The 20,950-nt window shown below is 42.9% G+C and overlaps 3 protein-coding genes and 1 long non-coding RNA gene across 7 annotated transcripts; 3 read left to right on the top strand and 1 right to left on the bottom strand.

Moving 5' to 3' along the window:
• The first annotated feature begins 49 nt into the window (after window positions 1-49).
• serbp1b (SERPINE1 mRNA binding protein 1b) lies at window positions 50-7,238 on the top strand. Of its 2 annotated transcripts, none has more exons than XM_076098641.1 (9): window positions 50-424; window positions 1,333-1,522; window positions 1,809-1,952; window positions 2,353-2,424; window positions 2,860-2,935; window positions 3,433-3,618; window positions 3,885-3,950; window positions 4,212-4,463; window positions 5,454-7,238. In XM_076098641.1, the coding sequence occupies exons 1-9, from the start codon at window positions 169-171 to the stop codon at window positions 5,511-5,513; spliced, it is 1,302 nt and encodes a 433-aa protein (XP_075954756.1). In that variant the 5' UTR covers window positions 50-168; the 3' UTR covers window positions 5,514-7,238. The 2 variants fall into 2 exon arrangements, with proteins under 2 accessions (XP_075954756.1, XP_075954757.1); XM_076098642.1 differs by having other exon boundaries at window positions 52-424; window positions 2,860-2,934; window positions 3,441-3,618.
• A 365-nt stretch (window positions 7,239-7,603) lies between these two features.
• Window positions 7,604-11,466, top strand: LOC142956876 (nucleotide sugar transporter SLC35D1-like). The gene is made up of 13 exons (XM_076098645.1): window positions 7,604-7,843; window positions 8,865-8,898; window positions 8,987-9,073; window positions 9,180-9,247; window positions 9,343-9,414; window positions 9,507-9,575; window positions 9,677-9,779; window positions 10,025-10,117; window positions 10,226-10,293; window positions 10,380-10,458; window positions 10,547-10,629; window positions 10,718-10,770; window positions 10,874-11,466. Exons 1-13 carry the CDS (start codon window positions 7,650-7,652, stop codon window positions 10,882-10,884), a joined length of 1,014 nt encoding a protein of 337 aa, XP_075954760.1. The 5' UTR covers window positions 7,604-7,649; the 3' UTR covers window positions 10,885-11,466.
• A 39-nt stretch (window positions 11,467-11,505) lies between these two features.
• On the bottom strand, window positions 11,506-19,237 carry mier1b (mesoderm induction early response 1b, transcriptional regulator). 3 transcript variants are annotated; one of them, XM_076098637.1, is made up of 13 exons: window positions 19,192-19,237; window positions 18,428-18,452; window positions 17,510-17,658; window positions 17,107-17,292; window positions 16,843-16,972; window positions 16,665-16,732; window positions 16,151-16,223; window positions 15,872-16,023; window positions 15,268-15,349; window positions 15,066-15,160; window positions 14,625-14,752; window positions 13,749-13,876; window positions 11,506-13,386 (listed from the first exon to the last, which is right to left on the bottom strand). In XM_076098637.1, the coding sequence occupies exons 1-13, from the start codon at window positions 19,198-19,200 to the stop codon at window positions 13,064-13,066; spliced, it is 1,548 nt and encodes a 515-aa protein (XP_075954752.1). In that variant the 5' UTR covers window positions 19,201-19,237; the 3' UTR covers window positions 11,506-13,063. The 3 variants fall into 3 exon arrangements, with proteins under 3 accessions (XP_075954752.1, XP_075954753.1, XP_075954754.1); XM_076098638.1 differs by having other exon boundaries at window positions 14,625-14,671; XM_076098639.1 differs by lacking the exon at window positions 19,192-19,237 and adding an exon at window positions 18,642-19,174.
• Window positions 18,543-19,568, top strand: LOC142956877 (uncharacterized). The gene is made up of 3 exons (XR_012956058.1): window positions 18,543-18,637; window positions 19,217-19,319; window positions 19,548-19,568. It is a non-coding gene; the product is annotated as an uncharacterized LOC142956877 (long non-coding RNA).
• Window positions 19,569-20,950: the final 1,382 nt, after the last annotated feature.

Raw genomic sequence — 20,950 nt, 5'->3', positions numbered from 1 at the left:
CACACCACCGTGCGTGGAGATTGGTGCGCGCTATACGCGATGTCCCGGATGGTGCTTGCACCGGAAGAGAAGGGGCAGCTCTCCCAGCCATCTTGTGGCAGCATCCAGCGATTTGTTCGCATCAAGCCTCGTAGAATCGGAGGTGAATCCCGCTGAAGGGGCGCCATCATGCCCGGACACCTGCAAGAAGGCTTCGGCTGCGTCGTGACCAACCGGTTCGACCAGTTACTGGACGACGAGTCCGACCCGTTTGAGATCCTGAAAGCGGCTGAAAACAAGAAGAAGGAGGGGGCCGCCGCTGGTTCCGCCAAGTCCGCGGCTCAAGCCGCCAAGCAGCCGAAGAAGGAGTCACAGAAGGACAGAAAGAACCCGCTGCTGGACAAGAAGGACGAGTCCCAGGCTCCGGTCCCACTTAAGAAAGAAGGTTGATAAACACAATTCCCCTGCTCTCTTGCTGCAGTGCATGTTTATTTTCATCTTTATTTCGCATCAACTGTCATATGCATCCCCCCCCCCCCCCCCCCCGTTTGCTGCGTTAGCTGATGCTGGTCTGAGCGTAACACAGCGGGAGGTCAAACCTGACAAGACCGAGGTTAGCGAGACAACAAGAGGCTGTCCGCACCGAGGAGCTGCACGGAGAGGCTTCAGGTGTAAGCCCACCTGCAGAGCTCAGTGCAGAAGCCTGCGTCGCAGCCATGGTTCCCCACCAGCATCCTGCAGGAAGGTGCAGTGTAGGGTTGCCGTCTGCTGGATGATGCTCTGGCTACGCAGCGGCTGGTTAGCGGCTGCAGGCTTTGCAACAGCGAATGCGCAAAAATATTCACCTGCGCACTGACGGACGGCTCTTTGTTTGAGTTGGAGACGTCTACCTTCAGTGAATACTTCATATTTATTTATTTATTTTTTTTATTTTTTATTTTTTTAAAGCTTAGTCGTCTAAAATTGAGCCCTAAAAACTACAGCACCGAGGTAATGGAGAGAGAGGCCCTGCTGGCCAGTATTGTTAATAGTATGCACAGTGCAAGTAAGTGCAGCGTGCTGTTGTTGGTGGGCGTATCACTAGGTAGAGGAGTAGTTTACAGGAGGAGGAGGAGGGTGTACTCTCCTACATATTTATGTGGCTTTTTGGCTGATGGGTGGGTACACTGTAAACTACCAGAAAAAGAGGTGGGTATTTACCTGCATGTATGCTCCACTCTACTGATCCTGCTCATACATGGTTTTAAAGGGTGTTTACTATAAAGCAGCCTCAAAAAGGACTACATCAAGGAGTTATTCCGCTAATACAAATGACTTCCTTTGACTCTATTTCTATGGTCTTGTGATTGTCAGGTATCAGGCGAGTGGGCCGGAGACCAGACCAGCAGGGCCAGCCTGGTTCCCAGCATCAGGGTGGGCAGGGTGGGCAGGGTGAAGGGCGACCTGGAGACAAGCGGCCGGACCGGAGACCTCCTCGCGAGCGCCGTTTCGAGAAGCCGCCTGAGGACAAGCCCGAGGGAGGTGGAGAGTTCTCTGCAGACAAGTGGGTATTTTGGAATGAATGACGGAAGAGCATATTTTAAACATGCTGATAAGCTCAAGGCTGTCTGGTGTGATCACAGGACCGTTTGTGGGGGGCGGATGCAAGAGTTTGATGTAATCTTAGCTAACTTAACCTCAACATCACCGCACAGCCATCTGTAGATTGTTGCCGCTGACATTATCATTGTCACATGATTGTCATAAGTGCTGACCACTCCTCTGATGGAGGTCCTATTTACACTTTTTTATTTTTGGGGTTGAATTTAGAGTCTGTTTTTGTCCACCAGGCCTTCTGGAGACCGGCCCCCGAGAGGGCGTGGTGGCGGCCGAGGTGGGCGTGGTGGTGGAAGAGGACGAGGCATGGGCCGAGGCGAAGGCTTCGACTCCCGTGGGAAACGAGACTTCGACAGACACAGCGGCAATGACAAATCGTGAGTCAGTCCTCAACTGAGACCATAGAAGACCAGTGAATATATAAATAGAAAGGACTACAACCCAAAGCACCCTGTTCTTGAATCTTTATTTATTATCAAGAGGCCCCTTCTGGAGCGAGTTAATTGCCAAAGGTTTCCAGGACCAGGTGGCACTTTTAACATCTGTGTTGATTTAAAACTTCAGGTCTAACCGAGCTAAAATGTCTATAGGCAGTTACTACAAAGTTGTACTTAACATTGAATAACAGTCGGACCCAAATGGCATCTCAAAGTGTTTCATAATGACGTCTCAGACTTGAGGTCAAAGGTTTTCGAATCACTGTTCGTTGTGGGCAGTGAGTATTTATTTATTTTTTTTTTGTATATCATTGTGTGCGTTTTCCTCTGTTTGCTCCAGCAATCAGAAAAGCGAGGAAAAGCGCAGCGGCAGCGGCTCACACAGCTGGGGCAACGTGAAGGAGGAAGTGAGGTGAGACACACATGGCCCGTTTATCCGAGCGTCACTGTCTGCAGGATAACGATGCGCCGCTGAAATCTGTACCGACTTTGTTGACCGCGTGTGGCCGATAGAAAGTGGCTCTATTTTTGTGTTTTAAAAAAAAAAAATTCAAGTGCTCCAGTTTTAATGGAACATTTTACAGAATAGTGTTTGGTACGTATCGTGTTTTGGGGGTTATGGTCCACGCACCAAGAGAAAAATCCTGCTAATTCAGTCAGTTTAGCTTTTTGTTATTCTAGCAAGTGTGTAATAACATTAGATAGAAGAGATGCAGCACACACACTATTGAGCGTATAAGTGCATTTGTGAGCTAGCTTGGAGAAGGTACAACTTAAGAGGTAATGTTTCAGCTGGAGGTAATGTATTCGTATTGACATGGTGGCTGTGTGTGTCTTTTGTTGCCAGTGAGGCTGAACAGACTGCTGCTCCAGAAACGACCCCAGAGGGAGAGGAAAACGCACCTGCCGGCTCCGAGAACAAGTGAGTGTCCATTTCCTGTCAGATGTTCAGGTTGCAAGTAATCAAGGAGGCCGATAACTGATACTTGCAACAAATATGCAATTGCAGTAAAAATTGAAATCTTTGATCACAACGTCGCCGTACAATTCTGTGGTTTATCATTTAAGTGCAACTACACTGCAGACTGGATTCGCTACTGACAAACAAAGTGACGGCTGACTCGTATGAACAGGACACTTACTGAATCGAACATCTAATAACTACTATATTTCTTTTATGATTTTTTGTGATCCCTAGTTTGTAACTGGAGTTATGTCATCACAGCCGTTTTCCTTTGGATTCTGCACGTTGTGCTGTGTCACAAACGATTTCTCTGCATGTGCACATTTCCGTCACAAAGCTTTAGCGCAAACAGGATGAACATTGTCTCCGACCTTTTGGCTTCGGGATTAAAGAGCATGTATAAGAGCTAAGAGCATTGGCAGTTTGAGGTTTAAGGTCCTACATTGTTGCCGCTGGCTTTCCAGGGAGAACGAGGCGGAAGAAGTTAAAAACGAAGGCCCCAAAGAGATGACCCTGGACGAGTGGAAGGCCATGCAGGACAAGGAGCGCACCAAGGTGGAGTTCAACATCCGGAAGCCCAACGAGGGAGCCGACAGCCAGTGGAAGAAAGGATACGTGCTGCACAAGTCCAAGAGTGAAGATGTAAGTATGGTGATTTATTATAACATGGAGAACAGAAACCTTTTCTCCCCTCTAACAGAAACTTGACTGACTAGTCTGAACACTGTACATCATACATGTAACATTATCACAAAGCCGACAGCCTTGCTCTGCTGATTGATGAGTTTGAAAAGAACATTGTGACACCTAGTACGGTGACTTCTGTGCAGCGTGCACAGACTTGGATTCAGATGCACATCGTTGTTTGTCTCGCCAGCTCATCGGACTCTGTTGTCTTTGACTTTCAGAGGCCTGTTGGAGCTTTGATCGACGTCGCAGAGACGGAAGCAGAGCCAGCCCCGGTGTTCAGCAAGGTGCCTGCAGCGCTCACACTACAGTCCATGAAAACTATCAGTGTTAAGTCTTAATAAAACCCACCTGTTAGAAAACGGCCAGTGGTTTAATACACCTTCAAATGCTGAAATTAGTTTATTAATTTCTATTTCGGGTGGCTCCAGAGGAATTGAAGAATCGAAAGCGTGTTGGTGCTAAGCAACACATGTTCACTCATTTAAAAACAAAGCTCGGTACAGAGCGAAGTTAATGTCTAACATACTTTCCTCGTCTGTTTTTAGCCGCTGGGCGCCCCCGACGAGTCCAGTGACCACCACTTCCGCAAACCAGCCAACGACATCACATCTCAGCTGGAGATCAACTTTGGAGACCTGGGCCGCCCCGGACGCGGGCGCGGGGGAGCCCGCGGAGGCAGGGGAGGCCGCGGCGGCGGAGGCGGTGGTGGTGGTGGTGGTGGTGGTGGTGGTGGTGGTGGTGGTGGTGCTGCCGGGGGAGGCACCAGACCGGCACGTGGGGGAGGACGGCCCGAAAAGGTAACAATAAAATCTGTTGCTTTCAACAACAACGGTTTAGAGTCTCTCACAAAGGGTTCAGCTCACTGACTGTGAACAGGCTGGAAAACCACTGACTTGGAAAACCTGCTGTGGAAACACTAAGGCCCTGAAATAACAGAGCAGTGACCACATGCTCCATGATGCTAAGCTCACGACCGACCTGATGTCACTGGGCAGGGGCTTAGTTGTGTTAATGACAGTTTAGTTTAAAGTATTTAACTGTCAGTTGCTGAAAGCTGGCATCAAATACGTTCTCTTTAAATTATTATTAATCCAACAGTTATTTTCTCATTTAGTCAGTTGAGTGGGTGGTCTATAACATTTTGGAAGGTAGTGAATAACGCCCCGCACAATTTTCTAAAGATCAAGTTGATTTATTCCAAATTCTTGTTTTGTTTGACCAACAGTCCGAAATCCAAAGATATTCAGTTTACAATCAGAAAACAAACGGAGATTCACATTTGGGAAGCTGAAACCATTGGTGCAGACTACTTGTCTGTAATTCAATTAATCCACTTATTGTTTGAGCTCTACTTCAATTAGATATTTACTGAGTCAAATATTTGTACTAATTTCAGACTGTTTATTATATATTTAAAAGTAAGCAGTGTTTCCCACAGGATTGGGAGATTATAAGGGAACACCATTTGTACCTTCTCTAAAGTTAAATGCATCAATTTGTTGAAATCAAGTGTTAAGTTAAAAATAAATATGAACTTTTTACAGCTCTGATATGTTCTACAGATAGACTATGATGCCAAAATACTTTCAAAAAATTATTTTTGTCTGTTTTTGCTGAAACACTTCATTTGGCTGACGGGAACTATCAATTCACTGATTTATCTGTGGGTCTGTCACTATGACCGACACCTCTCACATACAAGTAGTATTGCGATCCATTAATATAGAAGTATTGATTATAGCACTCTCACCTTGTCCTGGTTTGTGTGTGTGTGTGTGTTGCTCCAGGCTAGTGGAGTGTCCGTCCCCAACGTGGACGATCCGGAGGCCTTTCCAGCTCTGGCCTAAAAGACTCCTTTTCCACCACCAGCCCACCGATCAGCCCTTCCGGGCCCCTCCTCTACGAGGCTTGCATGCTTACATCTTCAAGTATATAAGAAAAGAGAAAAAAAAAAAAAAAAAGATTTTAAATGACAAAAAAAAAAAGACTCATTCCATACCACTCACACCACCAGAGGACTAAAAATGTTACCTGTTTTAAAAGGAGAACAAAAGACAAAAAAAGGCGAGAAAAGGACCTCTTGTTACACTGAAGTTTTGTATTTAGGAACATGAAAGCAGGGATGTTTTCATACTTTTTTTTTTTCAGAGATTATGCATACTTCATTGATTATTTTTGTGCTGCTTGAATTAATGCATTTCTGCAATTAGGTTGAAGTGTGTGTGTGTATCTCTTCCCCTGAAGCTTTTGTGCTTCCCCCCCCCCCCCCCCCCCCCCCCCCCCTCATGACTTCAGCTCAGTATTATGCGGTCATCTTAGAAAATACTTTCTACTAGAGTTTTTCCTCCCAGTAACACACACTGATGTGGTAGCACTACACTACATAGGATACGTGTACTAGATATCTGAAGTATGGCTAAACATGCATTTAAAGTGTAATTGCTCTGATCCTGACTACCCATCCCTTTGCGAGGCACAAATTCAGGATGGGTAACCAGGCAAAGCAACTTCCGACAAAAGCTTGGTATTTTTCTGCTTGTTGTGCAGTGAAAGTAACTGCCTCGTTTCCATTTTAATTTTTTTGATAGCTTGCCTTTTATTTGGTGGACCAGTGGTTAGTGATGCTTTGTATCCCCTGATCCAGATGTGCTACCTGTGTTTTCAGGGTGTCCCAAGGCCCAATGTGTATATCTTTAGGCTGGTCCTCGTAGGGCATACAGACTATGCTACTTTTACTTCAGGACCACTAAGCAAATATTGTATTTTTTTGTTATGGAAGTGTAAGTGTGCGTGTGCGTGTGTGTGTGTGTGTGTGTGTGTGTGTGTGTGTGTGTGCAGCTAAGTGTGAGACAGACTGTGAATTTGACAGCTAGTTACTTAGAATTTAAGTATTCCTCTCTTCTGAACTTGCCACTCTCAAAATAGAAGACAAGTTATCACCTAAAGTAGTTCATAGCGTCTATTGAGACGTGATTGTTGAAATCTAAGTGAGAATGATACACAAGACTGGACATATCTTGCTCTTAAGAGTATCTCTAATGTTTTTCTCGGAGCACTAGGTTTTATGGGCACCAGTCCTCTAAAGATTGTTTCCCCCTTCTGTAAACCGTACTTGCTGTTTTTTTTATTTTAAATTTCATCAGTGCAGCAGCACCAGTGCATACTTTGTCTGAAATAAAAGTTGACCGTCATTGTCAACAATCACGAGCTACAGAATGTAATGTAAGCTTACGGTGCTTTTAGCCACCTGTGTCAGCATTTCCAGTGAGCATTTTCTTTTAATGGAGGGGGTATGTTTTACATTAGGTTTAGAGGAGGGAGGGGGGGTTATGAACATGATGGGGTGATTTTAAAGCTTTACATGCTGTTCTGCAAATACTTGCTGGCGATGCACTGATACAGACGGCTGGAGCACTTTTTCTCGTAGGACTGTTTGAGCCACATGACGGTGAAACGTTCTCTGCAAACATCCCTGTTCTAATAACTTGCTTTAGAGGTGTTACATGTATTCCGCCAATTGCTGTTTGGGTTGTTTAAAATCAATACTGTGATTTTAAAAAGTTGTGAACAAATGTGCTGTGGATTCTTCATTGCTTAAAGCATAAGGAAGCTGTGGTGTTTCATGTCAATGCTTTTCCATTTAAATCCCTTATGAACACGAGGGTGACGTAAACAAACCAGAGGGGTTTGTTTACACCTAGTTGCTAGTTTGTTAGGTACAATTCGCACATTAATGCAGTTCAATACAATAATAATGCGCGACATAAATAATTGAGTAAAAATCTTTCTATTTAAAATATATTACGGGTATTTCTAAACGTCAGCTGTAGTTTTTCTACACTCCCGAATGTTCAAAGGATGTTGTTGAATCGAGATGTTTCACTTCTTTCCGTTTCCGTCATCGCCGACAACATCTCGCGTCACTCCGGTTAGATCGTTTTACGCATGTGCAGAAGGACTTCGTCGATGATCACGTAAACAGTATGGCAGAGCTCCACCAACGTCGACACGAGCTCGGCGACAGAAAGTTGCCACTCGAGGAAGCATCCCGAACAAGCACAAGAGCCACACCCGGTGACGGCTCCGCGGTGCACCTGAAGCTGTGTGCAGCGGGCTTTTACGGAGTCAGTTCATTCCTCATCGTTGTCGTCAACAAAAGCGTCCTCACGAGCTACAGGTAAGAGGTGCAAAGTACGAGCAACCGTTGCAGGAAGCTTCGGTTCGGACACTTGACCGCCTGCATGTGTGAGCAATGACAGCAGGGGACAGATGTTTAAACGATGGAGATGTTAAGTATGGAGTCTAACTCTGGGCAGGGTTAGATTCTGTCCATCTTTAGAGGATGCGCGTCTTCTTTTTTATTTTTTATTTTTTGTGCTGACAGTTTGGTCACTACTTGGACCACATGTCCCTCCAACACACCCCGCCCACCTGGATGTTTCGACCAGCCACTAACTAAAAACAAAAACATTTCCTGTATTCAGAAATAAAATGTTTCCTCTTTCAAATTTAAAGTTGAATTCATATGCAATAAAACCTTTTAAAATACTCGGGGATTTACACAATCTGTTATCGGTATAGTTGCTATTTCTGTATGACTGATACTGTTAAACTAAGTTACATTATTACAATGAGTAAGCAGCTTTGTAATGTTGGTGGAGCTAATTATAATTAAATATTTAACACTGGATAATTGTATTTACTATATAACAATGCGTTTATTTATATATGCTAATTTGTTTTGTTTTTAAAGTGTAATCTTTAGTAGGTTTTGGGGGGTAAATAGTAAATGAGACTTATCTTAATGGCCTAAAAAAAGTCAAAATTCGCATCCCATGAGGTCCACGATGTAGCTGAACCAGGCTCCATTCATCTCTCATGCTCCAGGGATCAGCACACCTCCAGCAGGGCCTTGATGTCCAAGAAAGTTTAACACATCCAGCCGGTTCTTGGATCACTTTAATATACAGTCCAGAAACTGAGTTAAACTTGAAATGATCTCCTCCTTTAGCCACCCTCACTCCTCTCTGTTCTCCTCCATGCTGCTTTTGTTAGTTGATCACAGGTGTGTCTCATTTATCTCCTCACCTTCTATCTAATAGCAGCTATGAAAGTACTCAAGTAAAGCCCAAAAATCAGTCGTATTAGCGTTTTTGAGTCATTTTCCTCATTCATACCATCGTCTACATGTTTTACAGGTTTCCATCGTCAACATGTGTTGGAATCGGCCAGGTACGTTTGTCTTAAGTTGAGTCACAGTCACTTTCTGTTCACACAAAACGGAGCCTGAAACCCTGTCTGCCTGCTCCAATAACTGCAGATGTTGGCTACAGTTGTAGTTCTGAGGACTGGGAAGATGTTTGGTGTTATCTCGTTTCCAGATATGGATCTGAGTATACCACGCAAGGTGAGACCGTGAAGTAGTTCTCTCGCATGATAATAAGACAAACCTCATATTAAAGATTAAAAAAAATACTGCTTGTATTATTTCACATGTTTTTGTGTCTTTCCAGATGTTTCCACTGCCTCTTCTGTATGTCGGGAATCAAATATCAGGGCTGTTTGGGACACAGCGACTCAAGTCAGAGCTTCTATTCATTGCCGTATTATTATATGATATGAAACATAATTTCCTTCATACAAAACTAAATAGACCACGTTTTCCTTTTTTCACAGTTTGCCCATGTTTACAGTTTTGAGGAGGTTCAGCATTTTACTCACCATGGTGTTCGAGGGACTCTTGCTGAAGTAAGTTTAAGTCGACACAGTTTAACAGGAATGTTCTTGCGCCTGCAGACGACTGATTTTAATCCCTGCGACCCGTTTCCTCTTCCTCACAGGAAGACTTTCTCTGCGTCGGTTAAGATCACAGTGTTCACGATGATCTTTGGTGCTTTTATTGCTGCCAGGTGAGGTGTTCACACACACACACAAGGACGCCCTTATACCGACCTCATCCGGTTCACGTCTTCCTGTGTCTCAGTCGTTGACACGTTTTGTTGTTTTGTAGCGCGGACATAGCTTTCGACCTTGAAGGATACGTCTTCATAATGATCAACAACGTCCTGACAGCGGCCAGCGGGGCGTACGTGAAGCAGAAACTCGACTCCAAGGTGAGCGGAGCTGCTACTCGTCCTGCCTCGCTGTGTGTGTGTGTGTGTGTGTGTGTGTGTGTGTGTGTGTGTGTGTGTGTGTGTGTGTGTGTGTGTGTGTGTGTGTGTGTGTGTGTGTGTGTGTGTGTGTGTGTGTGTGTGTGTGTGTGTGTGTGTGTGTGTGTGTGTGTGTGTGTGTGTGTGTGAGATGCTTCTTTGCCGCATCGCGTCTTAAAGGATTGTTCTGTGTACTGCTGTTCCAACAGGAGCTGGGCAAATATGGGCTTCTCTACTACAACGCTTTGCTCATGATCTTCCCCACTGCGGCCTACGCTTACTACTCAGGGGACTTGCAAGTGGTGAGGAATGCTTTTTTTTTTTTTTTTACACAAATGTCTTCATGTTTATTAACAATTTAGAGTCCAATAACTTGAGAATGTCCTCTGTCTGTGTGTGTTTGAGCACAGGGGTTGGAGTATGATGGATGGTCTGATCAGCTGTTTGTTGTGCAGTTTGTGCTCTCCTGTGTCATGGGGTAAACTCCAGATCCGTCTTTTGTTACTCCTCGATAATGTCCCGCAGTGCTGCTCCGATCTAATTGCTCTTCAATGTGTTGTGCAGCTTTGTTTTAATGTACTCCATCATGCTGTGCACGCAGTACAACTCGGCGCTCACCACCTCCATTGTTGGCTGCATTAAGGTGCGTCATAACACGCCGGTCCTGCCCTCTGTGGGCTGATAGCATTGATGAACGCAGATGTGTGCAGTGACTCCGTCCTCTCCTGCAGAATATCCTTGTGACCTACATTGGAATGGTGTTTGGAGGAGACTACATATTCACCTGGACTAACTTCATCGGTCTAAACATCAGGTAAGACACACAGTTTAGACTGTGCTGTTGTGGAGCTGGTGTTTTATTCAGTTTATTTATTATTTGTTGTCCCCTCTGTGTCCCACAGCATTGCTGGCAGCCTGGTGTACTCCTACATCACCTTCACACAGGAGCAAGCAAGTAAGAGCTCTTCAAATAATGTGCATCAAAGCCTCACTAGAATTACAAAAAGCTGCAATGTAAACGTGCTGCAGGTGTTTAGTAATTGTATCACATTTAACAGAAACGGCGTAAACCACGGAGGCCCGACCGACATCGAAGACCTGCGAATGTCCACATCTCGTCTGTTTTTAAGCTGTCAAAATGTTTTACAAACATTTATGTATTCTGTCAGCACGTTTCTGCTGCCATCAAGTAATTTAAAATGATCCAATTTTATGTCTTTAATTAAGACAAAGTGCCTTCATGTTTCACTGATTTAATACTAAGTCATGAGCATTTTTATATTTGACAAATCAATAGATTTAAAGGATTGATTACAATTTTTGTAATTCTATTTTAATACAATAAATTATTTATGACTCCAATCATTCCCATTTCTTCACACTGGCTTTTAATATATATTTTCCGTTCCTACAGCGGACATGAGGCTCAGCTGAAAGCTCTTCCTAACTTAAAGCCTTTGTTGTTCAGACAAAACAATGTTGAAAAAACTTTATTTTTTGCACCTAATGATTTTGTCCTCTTTTTCTTAACCATGTAATTATTTTACGAAGGCTTTCTGATCAAGGCCAGTATGTTGTTTAACATGTATACATATATACACATGTTGCATTTGAGTATTGTAATAATAAAAGAATCAGTGTTTTTGTTGTATTCAAGCATGCACACTTTGAAAACTCACAATACAACAACTCAAGACTCATTAATACATTTATTAAATATAGCCAATGTTATTCCATTCATAGTCTTGGAATACACTTTTATTTATGTCATTTACAGAGAAAGAAAACAAAAAACAAGACATTGTCAACGAAGGGAAAGAAAAGACTACGTGGATCAACAATATTGAGACGAACTAATCTTAATCTGTGAATGTAAAGTCAAAGCTGGAGTACAAAGTAAAACACGGAAGCATCAAGCCGAACAGCTACTGAACCAAAACAAATGAAGGTCTCGCAGGTCACATGTCGACCTGGTCTGTTTCACTGCTGGAGATCCACTCGCTGAGGAAAGACGGGAACATTGGTTGAAACGAAGCACTTTTGAGTTTGAACCAAAGGCGAGCAGCACACTCAACCACAACGTGGCACCTTTTCTTTGCACAAAAGACGATGCTCTCTGCAACAAACATTTGCGATTGTGCGAGTTCACACAGGAATGGGAAGTGCTGAGAGGGAAAGAGGAATGGCTACTTTATTTATTACATCCATCTCAGAGCAACACAGGCGAAAGATCTCTAAACAAAAAGCACAGCAGCCTACAAGGAAGACCTGAACATCCGCAGATGAACAGACACGTTATATATATATATATAAAAAAAAAAAAAATGTACCAACTGCTCAAGGTAAGAAATCTATACAAACTTTACAATAAAAATCACGGACATTCTGTCTAGTAAAAACAAAGCGTTGAGCAAAGCACCGACTATGAAAATCCAAAAATACAGCGATCTCCTACATGATGAGTTATAATACAGGACATCACTGATGTCAGCTGCTTCACACAAACAAACCCGCGGGGGGGGGCTCGCCCGGTCGGTTCATTTATCAGAATCAAACAGCCGTGACGGAGGCTGGAGCGGTTTTTATGAAGAGGAGTGAAAACGTCAATTCTGCTGGGTTTTATCGGCACCGCTCCTCATCAGTACAGATGAGAACCATACAATCAAAGTGCAACTTAAAGAGCCGGCGACAGCACCGGCCTCACTCACCTTGTGTTCACCCACTTCTGACAATTTAGGCACGTGATCGTTTTAAAACGCGCGTCCCCCCCGTTTCATCAAATGTAGGTTCTCAAATCGCTTGAAACAGCAGTTGTCATAGTTTTCTTTTTGTTAAAAAATATAAATATCTCTTGTGTAAAAAAAATAATCACAGGTGATTTATTTTCTATGAGTACAAATAGAAAAAAGGAAATTCTTGGCAAAAAATGTTTTATCAGTCAAGTCTCCAAAAAGTGAATCCAGACGATGTTTAGTAGGAGATGATGGAGCTTTGGGAGGAGCTCTGCAGGTCGTCTGTTCATGGATGGGTTGGAGGGACGGTGAGACCACCCCCCCCCCCCTCCCCACCCTCCCAGAGGACCAGCTACAGTTTGGTTGGCTGTGTTGTGTGAGTCTTTGCTCTCAGGAGATCCTGCGCTCACGGGCCAAGCGGGGCTCATCTTCCTTCATCTCCTTCACCTCTAGGTGGGAAGGAGGGGACAGTTCGCCCAGAATTCAGCGTCTATTAGTCCACGTCACTGATCTGCTTCAGTCCTCCTGTGTTCTGGATGGTTCCACCTCACTTTGGTCCAACGGCTCGGCCTCCGTCCTGCACCTCTTGGCCGGCCGTTCATGTGCTGCTGCTGCTGCCTCCGTGTCTCTGTGGTCCAGCGAAGGCTCCAGAGAACCGTTTTGGTCGTGGCTGGGCGCGCTGGGTTGGCTGCAGCCGTTGGAGTTGTCTGAAACGGGAGCCGGAGCTTCCGCTAACGGATGGGAGGGACCGTTGGACTGAACCAACTCAGGTTTCACTTGATTTATTGGGGCCAACTGAGCGCCATCCACTGGGAGACTTGATGTGTGGCTTACGATACCTGGCAATGAAAAGTGAAGAGTGAGTGGTTTGAGACTTTAAATGTTGGATCACCCAAATTACAAAAACTAGTCGTACCCGGCCATGCAAAAGCTTTTGGATTTACTTCACCAATCTCAGATTTCATCCTTCGTCTGAATACAGTGGAGGTGAATGAGATGAGGGCAGAAATCGACTAATTGATTAAGTTGATTTAATCTCCTCAAACCAAAATGACCGACTAGTCAACTCAGAGGGTTGAGGCCTTAGTTTTATTTTATTTGTGCCACTTGACATTTTAGGTCTTGGGTTAGATTCAAAAATTCAAACATGAACTATATATTTGTGTGTGTGCGTTCACATCAGTACTCTGCATCCGCTCACCGTTCTGGCTGCTGCTGTCCTCCCTCTCCGAGTGGCTGGCGCTGCTGCTGGAGGTGGTGGGAGGCGGTGACGCCGCCCTGCTGGACGTGGCGCTCTCCGTTTCGTCCAGTAATCTGTCCATGTAGTCTCTGAGGACACACAGCGGCACACACGCCGTTACACACAACCGGCACTCTCGGTAAACACGTAACCGTAATAATCTGTTACGGCAGGTGGGTCCTAGTTAAGAGTCTAAACCTGCAGCTGTAGCGTTTAAAGCTGGTCGCAGTAAACAAGGAGCCAATCAAACAGTTTGCTGGAACTGTGTGTTGTTGTTGTGTCACCAGTTAAATCACCACATCAGGTGTTGTTCCATACTGCTAAACTAATTAATTCTCTCAGTCCGACAGACAGACTGGGTTACTCTTTTCTTTACTGTTTGACCCTGGCAGTGCATTCAGGTTTTATTACACCCAGAAATTGTAACGAGAGTCAAATATACGATCTTTACTAATTCATCACAATTAGACATGAACTGCACATACGTCAGGTCTTAACGTCCCAGTGCTCAGGTTTGCCTTTGAGCACATTAGACTTCTCGTGTAATAGAAAGACATTTTATGGGCTTACTGGAGTATTTTAAATAAATGTTAAATATATCGATTTTTTTTTTCTTCTAAAAAGGGAAACTCACCTCATATTTCAATAATTTAAGATATGCGTGTTTGAACAAAGCTTAAAGTATAATTTGTGTCAGCAAAAAAGGGACCAACTAGCTGCTGAATTGAGAATATTACAACAAACAACCAACATGACCGAACACATCGACATGAAACGACTCCTCCCATAAAGAATTCACACAAAACGGTACATGCATTTATTTATTTTTAAACTTACGTGACACCGGGGTGAAGGTTGTATTTCCTTTTCCCAAGTCTGGTTTGCTGTGCAAAGAAATCATAACGCTCAGACTTCTTCCACATGTAATAAAAGGCCACACATTCTCCTACAGACCTAGTTCTCACCTGAAAGATTTAATTCAGCAGACATGAAATCACCATTATTACCATCGCCTGAAGAGATTCAGTACAATATCAAATGAGAGACAAATCAAATCATTGTTGAGACTCTGACAAAGGTCATGTGATCTACACTTAAAAACACTGAAAGATCAAAGAAATTTGATTTGTCTCAAAAATGCAACAAGGTTGATTCCACAACCCTGAGCATCACACAGCAAACACATGGACATTTAAAATGATCGTCATGATTATCAGAATGCTTATAATGTCATCAATGTGTACTCATGACATCATAAACGGTTCATTAATGTCTTACCTTGTTGGCCTGTATTAAATGAAAGTCTTTTCCATAAGCTTTTAGTCCTTGTTCAAAATTTCTACATTCCTCTTCAGTCCAGACAGATAGCTCCTCTGTTGCAGACAGAATACGTGTTAATCTTGCTTCTTCAGAAGATCCAAGAACAGAACATCATATTAGAATAAAGTGGAGGTCAATGGGTTCTTGATTGTCTGCTTACCTCTGGCTGCTTTTACATTAAACCTCAGTCTTCTTAAAGCTTCCTCTGTGTCAAAGTCACACTTCACTAGTTCATACAACGCCTAAAGGGGAACAAATGATCAAACATGTTCAGCAAGGACTCCTTTCACTTAAAGCATGATGATGGAGAAATTTGACTTTGTTTCTTGTTGTCAACAAACTCATAAAAAGACCAAAATAAGTGTTTGTGTCCGTCTCTAACACTCAACCTGAAGACCATTCCTTCATACTCAAGATACAAATCTTCAGAAGTGGTTAGAAAATATATCGTTTCATCTTTTAAAAGGCTCAGCTGGGAACTGTAGTCTTTAGCCAACATCACAGGAGTAAAAGGGTCTTTCAGCCACGGAATGATACAACTTTGTGTAGTTTCAGCGTCACTCAATGGAGTGTTTTACAAGGTTTTTAGGACAACAATGGAGGTCTATGGGACAGAGGTGTACGATATATCAGGCTTTGGCTACACAGACAACAGAAACAACTGACTGTTACGGTTTTGGTCTCGTCATGGGATTTGTTCGCAGTAAGAAAACGTATTGGCCAACGTCATCCTCCAGCACAAGCTGCGGATATGTAGCCGTCACCTGTTCATTGTCTTTGATGTGGGACCCCTCTGGGACGGCATCCACTCCCTTCTCCTCTCCCGTCCGCCTTGACGCCTCCGTCAAGAACTCCACCACTTTGCCTTCAGGAAGACACTCGGGGTTCCACAACAACTGGTCGTCGTTTTCATAAACTACAAGAGAAATTCACAGAAAACAGGCAATGCCGTGTCAACTTTCTGTACCAACGTTCTACCAACGTTTTAGACCCAGAAAGGACAGACAGTGTTACAGCATAGACATGAGACCTCAAACAGTTACCTTTCTCATTGTCTTTATATTTACACAGGCCAACAGGAGTTTCTGCCTGATACATTGAACCCACCATGATTTCCTGTTGGGAATAAACACATCATTTAGACTGGCTGATTCCTTATGGATTACAAATATGACACCTGCTGACAATTTCAACTGCGATGATAATTTCTGCCTAAATTTTCTGAACGCGTTTGGATTTTTGTGAATATATTCTTCCATTGTAAATATTTCTGATTGTCCCCTTTTGCAGTGGGCTCAGTGTGACATAGTGACAGCCAACTGTGATAGCCGAGTATTTATCAAATTCTAAATTATTAGACGAACGCGAAGAGACACTGCACATGCTGCATAGCCTGACATGAATAGGAGGAAGTCTGTATGCAAATTCATCTGATCGACACATTTAGCATTTAAAAGAAACAATGGCTGACAAATGTCTTTGTCAGTGTCGTGTGAATCAAGCTCCAATCTAGCAGTACAAATGTCTGATACTCTGATTAATAAAGTTCTGACGCACCTTTTTCCAGTCTTCCGATGGAACATAGTCCTCATCTTCATCCGACTCCTCCTCTGCATCATTATTACCTGAAATACAGTCATGTCTATTTAACCAGCTAAATATATAAAAGCACAATCTGCATTTATGTGCAACAAGAAGAAAGAGGAGAATAACTCTGAGGTAAGATGACTCATACTTTCAAAGTACTTGAGTTTTTGGGGGCGAATGAGTTCCACTGTGCCAAGAGACCTCACTGAGCGCGTGCGGACCTCAGAGGTTGCCTGGGCCTCGTCCCCCTGTACCAACGAGATCTTAACACCCTCAACCTGAAGACACACAAACATACACAAATAGCTGCAGACAATGCTGAAACTACACAGTCAACACAACAAAATAAAAATAAAAAATAGTTTTTGGAAACCATATCACTGTCAAGAGACTCGTAAAAACATCGACTTACCTCATTTCTTTTTAACTCGCCGGTGCTTCTGCTGCTTTCATCATTGTCGAGGTCCTCTTCCTCATCCTCGTCCTCATCATCCTCTTCTTCCTCGGGTTCCTCCTCCTCCTCATCATCTTCATCTGCTGGTGAACCGCCCCCATAACCATACAGACTCAGCAGCTCATGAATGGGCATCTCCCCCTCCTGTTGAAACAAAAGCGACACGTTTTTTCTAAACTGTAAAATAAACTAAACTAAGTTGATGATCTGATCTGATGACTAAAGGAATCGTTTGGTCTAAATTTAAAATTCAAAACTCAGGACTGAGACCCATAATTATTCCCAAATGTATTAATAAGACCGTCTAAATTCTGAGCTACACAGCAGACAAAACCAAATATGATCAAAGCCTGAAGCTCACCCGTGCAAGATCTTCGATCTCGTTGGCGTTGGTCTCATCTGATGCCTCCAACATTTCTTCTTCCTCCAGCGTGCGTTCATCATCAAAGTCGTGGACAAGCATGTCTACCGATGGGTCGAAATCATGGTCAACGGAAGCTGCTGAACCTCCTAGAAAAGTGACCCCAAAAATGAAAATATTACTTAATGAAACATATATTTAAGGACGTTATGAACAAATCCAATAAGGGTGCAGTTAGTATTTTTTGTTTGAAAACATATGTAGACTACAGATATATTAAGGTATAGGGGGGGCAAGATGGATCAAATATTCTATTCCAGTATATGTAATTGTACATCTGTAATATTAATATATTTAAAAACAATCTGGATTGATAAATCGCACTACAGGTAAGAGGAAAAATATATAGTTTGGATTTTGGGGGGGGAACTGTCCCTTTAACACAGCCTTTAAATAGTAAAGGGACTGATAGCAGGGTTTAAACACGATGACACAATCTGTGATGGTAAACATCATCTTATCGCCCAACCGTAGCTTGAACAGATAGATTGTAGATATATTCACATAGGTTTAATTTGAAGCTGCAAAATAAGCATTTCTTTTTTTATAACCATGATAACAATGTGTTTTACTGTTGTTTGCCAACATTAAAGGTGTAAACAAATCACTGTTGTGGTTGTCAGTGTTAATAACAATACAATATTTTATATTAAACATGTCATTAAGTCTAAAAATATCAATTTCTATCACTTCTGTGTTTTGGATTTTGGTTCAAGGTGCTTCTTCCCTTTCTTTCATTTTGGCCAAAATGGTTGCTTTACGAATCAAATTGAATATGTTTAATACATGTTTGAACAACAGATTTTAAACTTTTCTCATGAATCCAAACAACAACAACAACACTCCAGCTTTAGGTACCTGGGCTCGAATTCCCGAGGGAGGGCTGGAAAAGGAGAAAACACATAAATAAAGTTAAAGAGCAGCTTCAGAGGTAAACATCTCATCAGATGTACATTCACAGAGGGTTCAGAGGCGAGGAAAAAAAGCGCGCTCGTCTCCTTAAAGCTGACTGCAGTTCAGAAAAGAAAAGAAACAAAGAGGACTGTCTCCACTTCCTGTGGGGGAAACGTACGTTTCATCTCGATAGTCCCACAGGCACAGTGAGTTAACCTCCTGGGTGCAGACACAGTTAACACCAACAGACCAGCGCTCACGAGGTGGATTTACTCAACTGGCTAAGTTAGTTACATACGAATACAAAGCTAAAGCTCCGTTATATATTTAGCTAACGCGTCCAAGTTACGCTTGGTATGAACTGCCTGCGATTAACAATCAGAAAACCACACACATAATATCTCAAAGCATGAAACTACCGCTGCGTGTCTAATTTAAAACGTCAAAATGGATAGTTCAGTATTCTTGAACAAAACCGCGAAGTTAACATCGCTAACGCCGCAGCTAACTACCTTCCGTCAGAGCTAGCGCAGCTAGCGTTAGCTAAACCCGAAGTTTACTAAACATTCTTGCGTAAAGAAGTGGATAATATCCAGCGACGCAAACATCCGGTTCTTAATTCCGTGTGGATAAAGCTACAGTACACAAACGATGTACACGTCGGACTGAACAAACTATTTTGCAGTATAAATTTTATTTTCCCCCTAATATTTATTTCACTTTCTTACCTCCGCCATGTTTGCAATCCTGCAGGGTCACGTCAGGGGTTGCGGCGGTTCCCGGATGTAGAGCCCCGCCCACCTGCAGTATCAAGAACATAATGCTCCCAAAGCATGGACGATGCAGTTATCATTATGTACGTTATGTAATATTGTATTTATAAAAACAATATCACTTGTGCATATAGGTCTGAATTGTGTACACTCTGTTTAATCGTTGTCGAAAAAAAATAAATATTTAGGCTAATTTAAATTAATGAAATGCAATGTTCTGATATGCTCTAAAATTAGAAAATCAATAGTAAGGCATAGATAAATGTGTTCGGTTTTAAGATGCGTAAGAGAAGTTGCCTTCTTATCCTCAGGATTATTGACCCTTTTACTGGAAAAACAAAAGAACCAAACCCAAAAAGATCTATTCAAAGATGTTAAGTTCATAACAATATGGGATTCCAAGAAGACTTCCTACTTTGTGTTCACGAAAACAAAGGTATTAAAAAGTTATGTGTTTATACTGTAACTTCACATGTCCAGGCTGTAATGCAGGTTACATGGGCAACAACACTGCCCAACAATGATGTGTATGAACATTTAACATGTAATATATTCAAACATCTAACACATTATGAGACCTCTAAACAGGACTTGACGAATATGTAATGTTATTAATTACACATATAGATTTCTCCACTTAAACTCCATCCCTGCTATGAAAATGGTCTATTTGTGCGTTGATAAAAACAGCTGCACTGCAAAGGTTAAATCAAGATATAGTTATATGACAAACCATATCTTTTTATTTGGGTTATGCTTGGCCCTGCTATTGATATCTAAAAATGTGTTGTTAATGACTTTCATGGTCAACTTGATTCCAAGACACAAGTGTAGTGGTTAATGCAACTGTCTCTTCTGGGAGTCACTGATTTATGGTCATGATAGTGGGCACACACTTCACTATGTTGCTATGTAGAGAGCCATCATCTCAGTTTGTTGCAGGATGGATATGTCAAGTGATCCATTAGGCAACACTTAGCCAAACCCATGGCTATAAAAAACCCTGCAGTTTGGACATAAAAGAGCAATTATTACTCATAAACATTCAACGAGTCAATCAGTGATCATCACAGTGGCCTAGATTCCCACACAAATCCTGAATGACATCCGCTGCTAAAAGCCAGATGGTTATCAAAGATAATACACACCTATTGACACAGGTATTACCCGAGGACGTCTTGGGGAAAGTCTGTGACATCACTGGAGACTCTCGATAAAAGGGTTTGCCAGGACCACAGACTGTATAACATGGTCAAGACAGATGTTTCCTTGAGAACAAACAACATGAGATCCCAACTCCTGCTTGCGATGCTGCTGTGCATGTTGTGTGTAGCGCAGGTTCAGACAGTGGATAACACAAACACACTGAGGTTGTGTGGCCGGGCGTTCGTGCGAGCTGTGGTGTACACCTGCGGAGGATCCAGGTGGAGAAGACTGATGGGAGAAGAGGAGGCGTTGCCAGCCGGTGAGTACACAATCACTTGAAATGGTCTTTGTAGCTTCGAGGTATAATTTCACAACTGATATATAAATGACTGATGGGCCGATGTCTCTACGCAGGTAGCAGGGAGCCAAAACTGAAGACGACAGATGAGCCAGCAATAGAGCGTCATTGGCGGGACCAGAACCAGGCGATAATATCAGTGTGCTGTCAACTAGGCTGTCGAAGGAGTGACCTCTCCATGCTCTGCTAGAGGAGGACATACCAAGAGGG

Source organism: Anarhichas minor, unplaced genomic scaffold (assembly GCF_050575085.1).
Source record: "Anarhichas minor isolate MPS153535 unplaced genomic scaffold, ASM5057508v1 ptg000024l, whole genome shotgun sequence".
NCBI lineage: Eukaryota > Metazoa > Chordata > Actinopteri > Perciformes > Anarhichadidae > Anarhichas > Anarhichas minor.
This window is presented reverse-complemented; position numbering and strand designations above follow the sequence as displayed.

What these genes read in the sequence shown, in the direction of transcription:
- mier1b (XM_076098637.1), bottom strand. An exon ending in ACATCAAAGACAATGAACAG is followed by an intron (nt 15,350 to 15,871) that starts GTGACGGCTACA and finishes GTTCCCCTTTAG; the next exon opens with GCGTTGTATGAACTAGTGAA. An exon ending in AACCTTCACCCCGGTGTCAC is followed by an intron (nt 13,877 to 14,624) that starts GTAAGTTTAAAA and finishes GTGTGTCCTCAG; the next exon opens with AGACTACATGGACAGATTAC.
- serbp1b (XM_076098641.1), top strand. Translation starts at nt 169, where the DNA reads ATGCCCGGACACCTGCAAGAAGGCTTCGGCTGCGTCGTGACCAACCGG. An exon ending in AACGTGAAGGAGGAAGTGAG is followed by an intron (nt 2,425 to 2,859) that starts GTGAGACACACA and finishes TTTTGTTGCCAG; the next exon opens with TGAGGCTGAACAGACTGCTG. An exon ending in CAGCCCCGGTGTTCAGCAAG is followed by an intron (nt 3,951 to 4,211) that starts GTGCCTGCAGCG and finishes GTCTGTTTTTAG; the next exon opens with CCGCTGGGCGCCCCCGACGA.
- LOC142956876 (XM_076098645.1), top strand. Translation starts at nt 7,650, where the DNA reads ATGGCAGAGCTCCACCAACGTCGACACGAGCTCGGCGACAGAAAGTTG. An exon ending in ATCTGAGTATACCACGCAAG is followed by an intron (nt 9,074 to 9,179) that starts GTGAGACCGTGA and finishes GTGTCTTTCCAG; the next exon opens with ATGTTTCCACTGCCTCTTCT. An exon ending in TTCGAGGGACTCTTGCTGAA is followed by an intron (nt 9,415 to 9,506) that starts GTAAGTTTAAGT and finishes TCTTCCTCACAG; the next exon opens with GAAGACTTTCTCTGCGTCGG.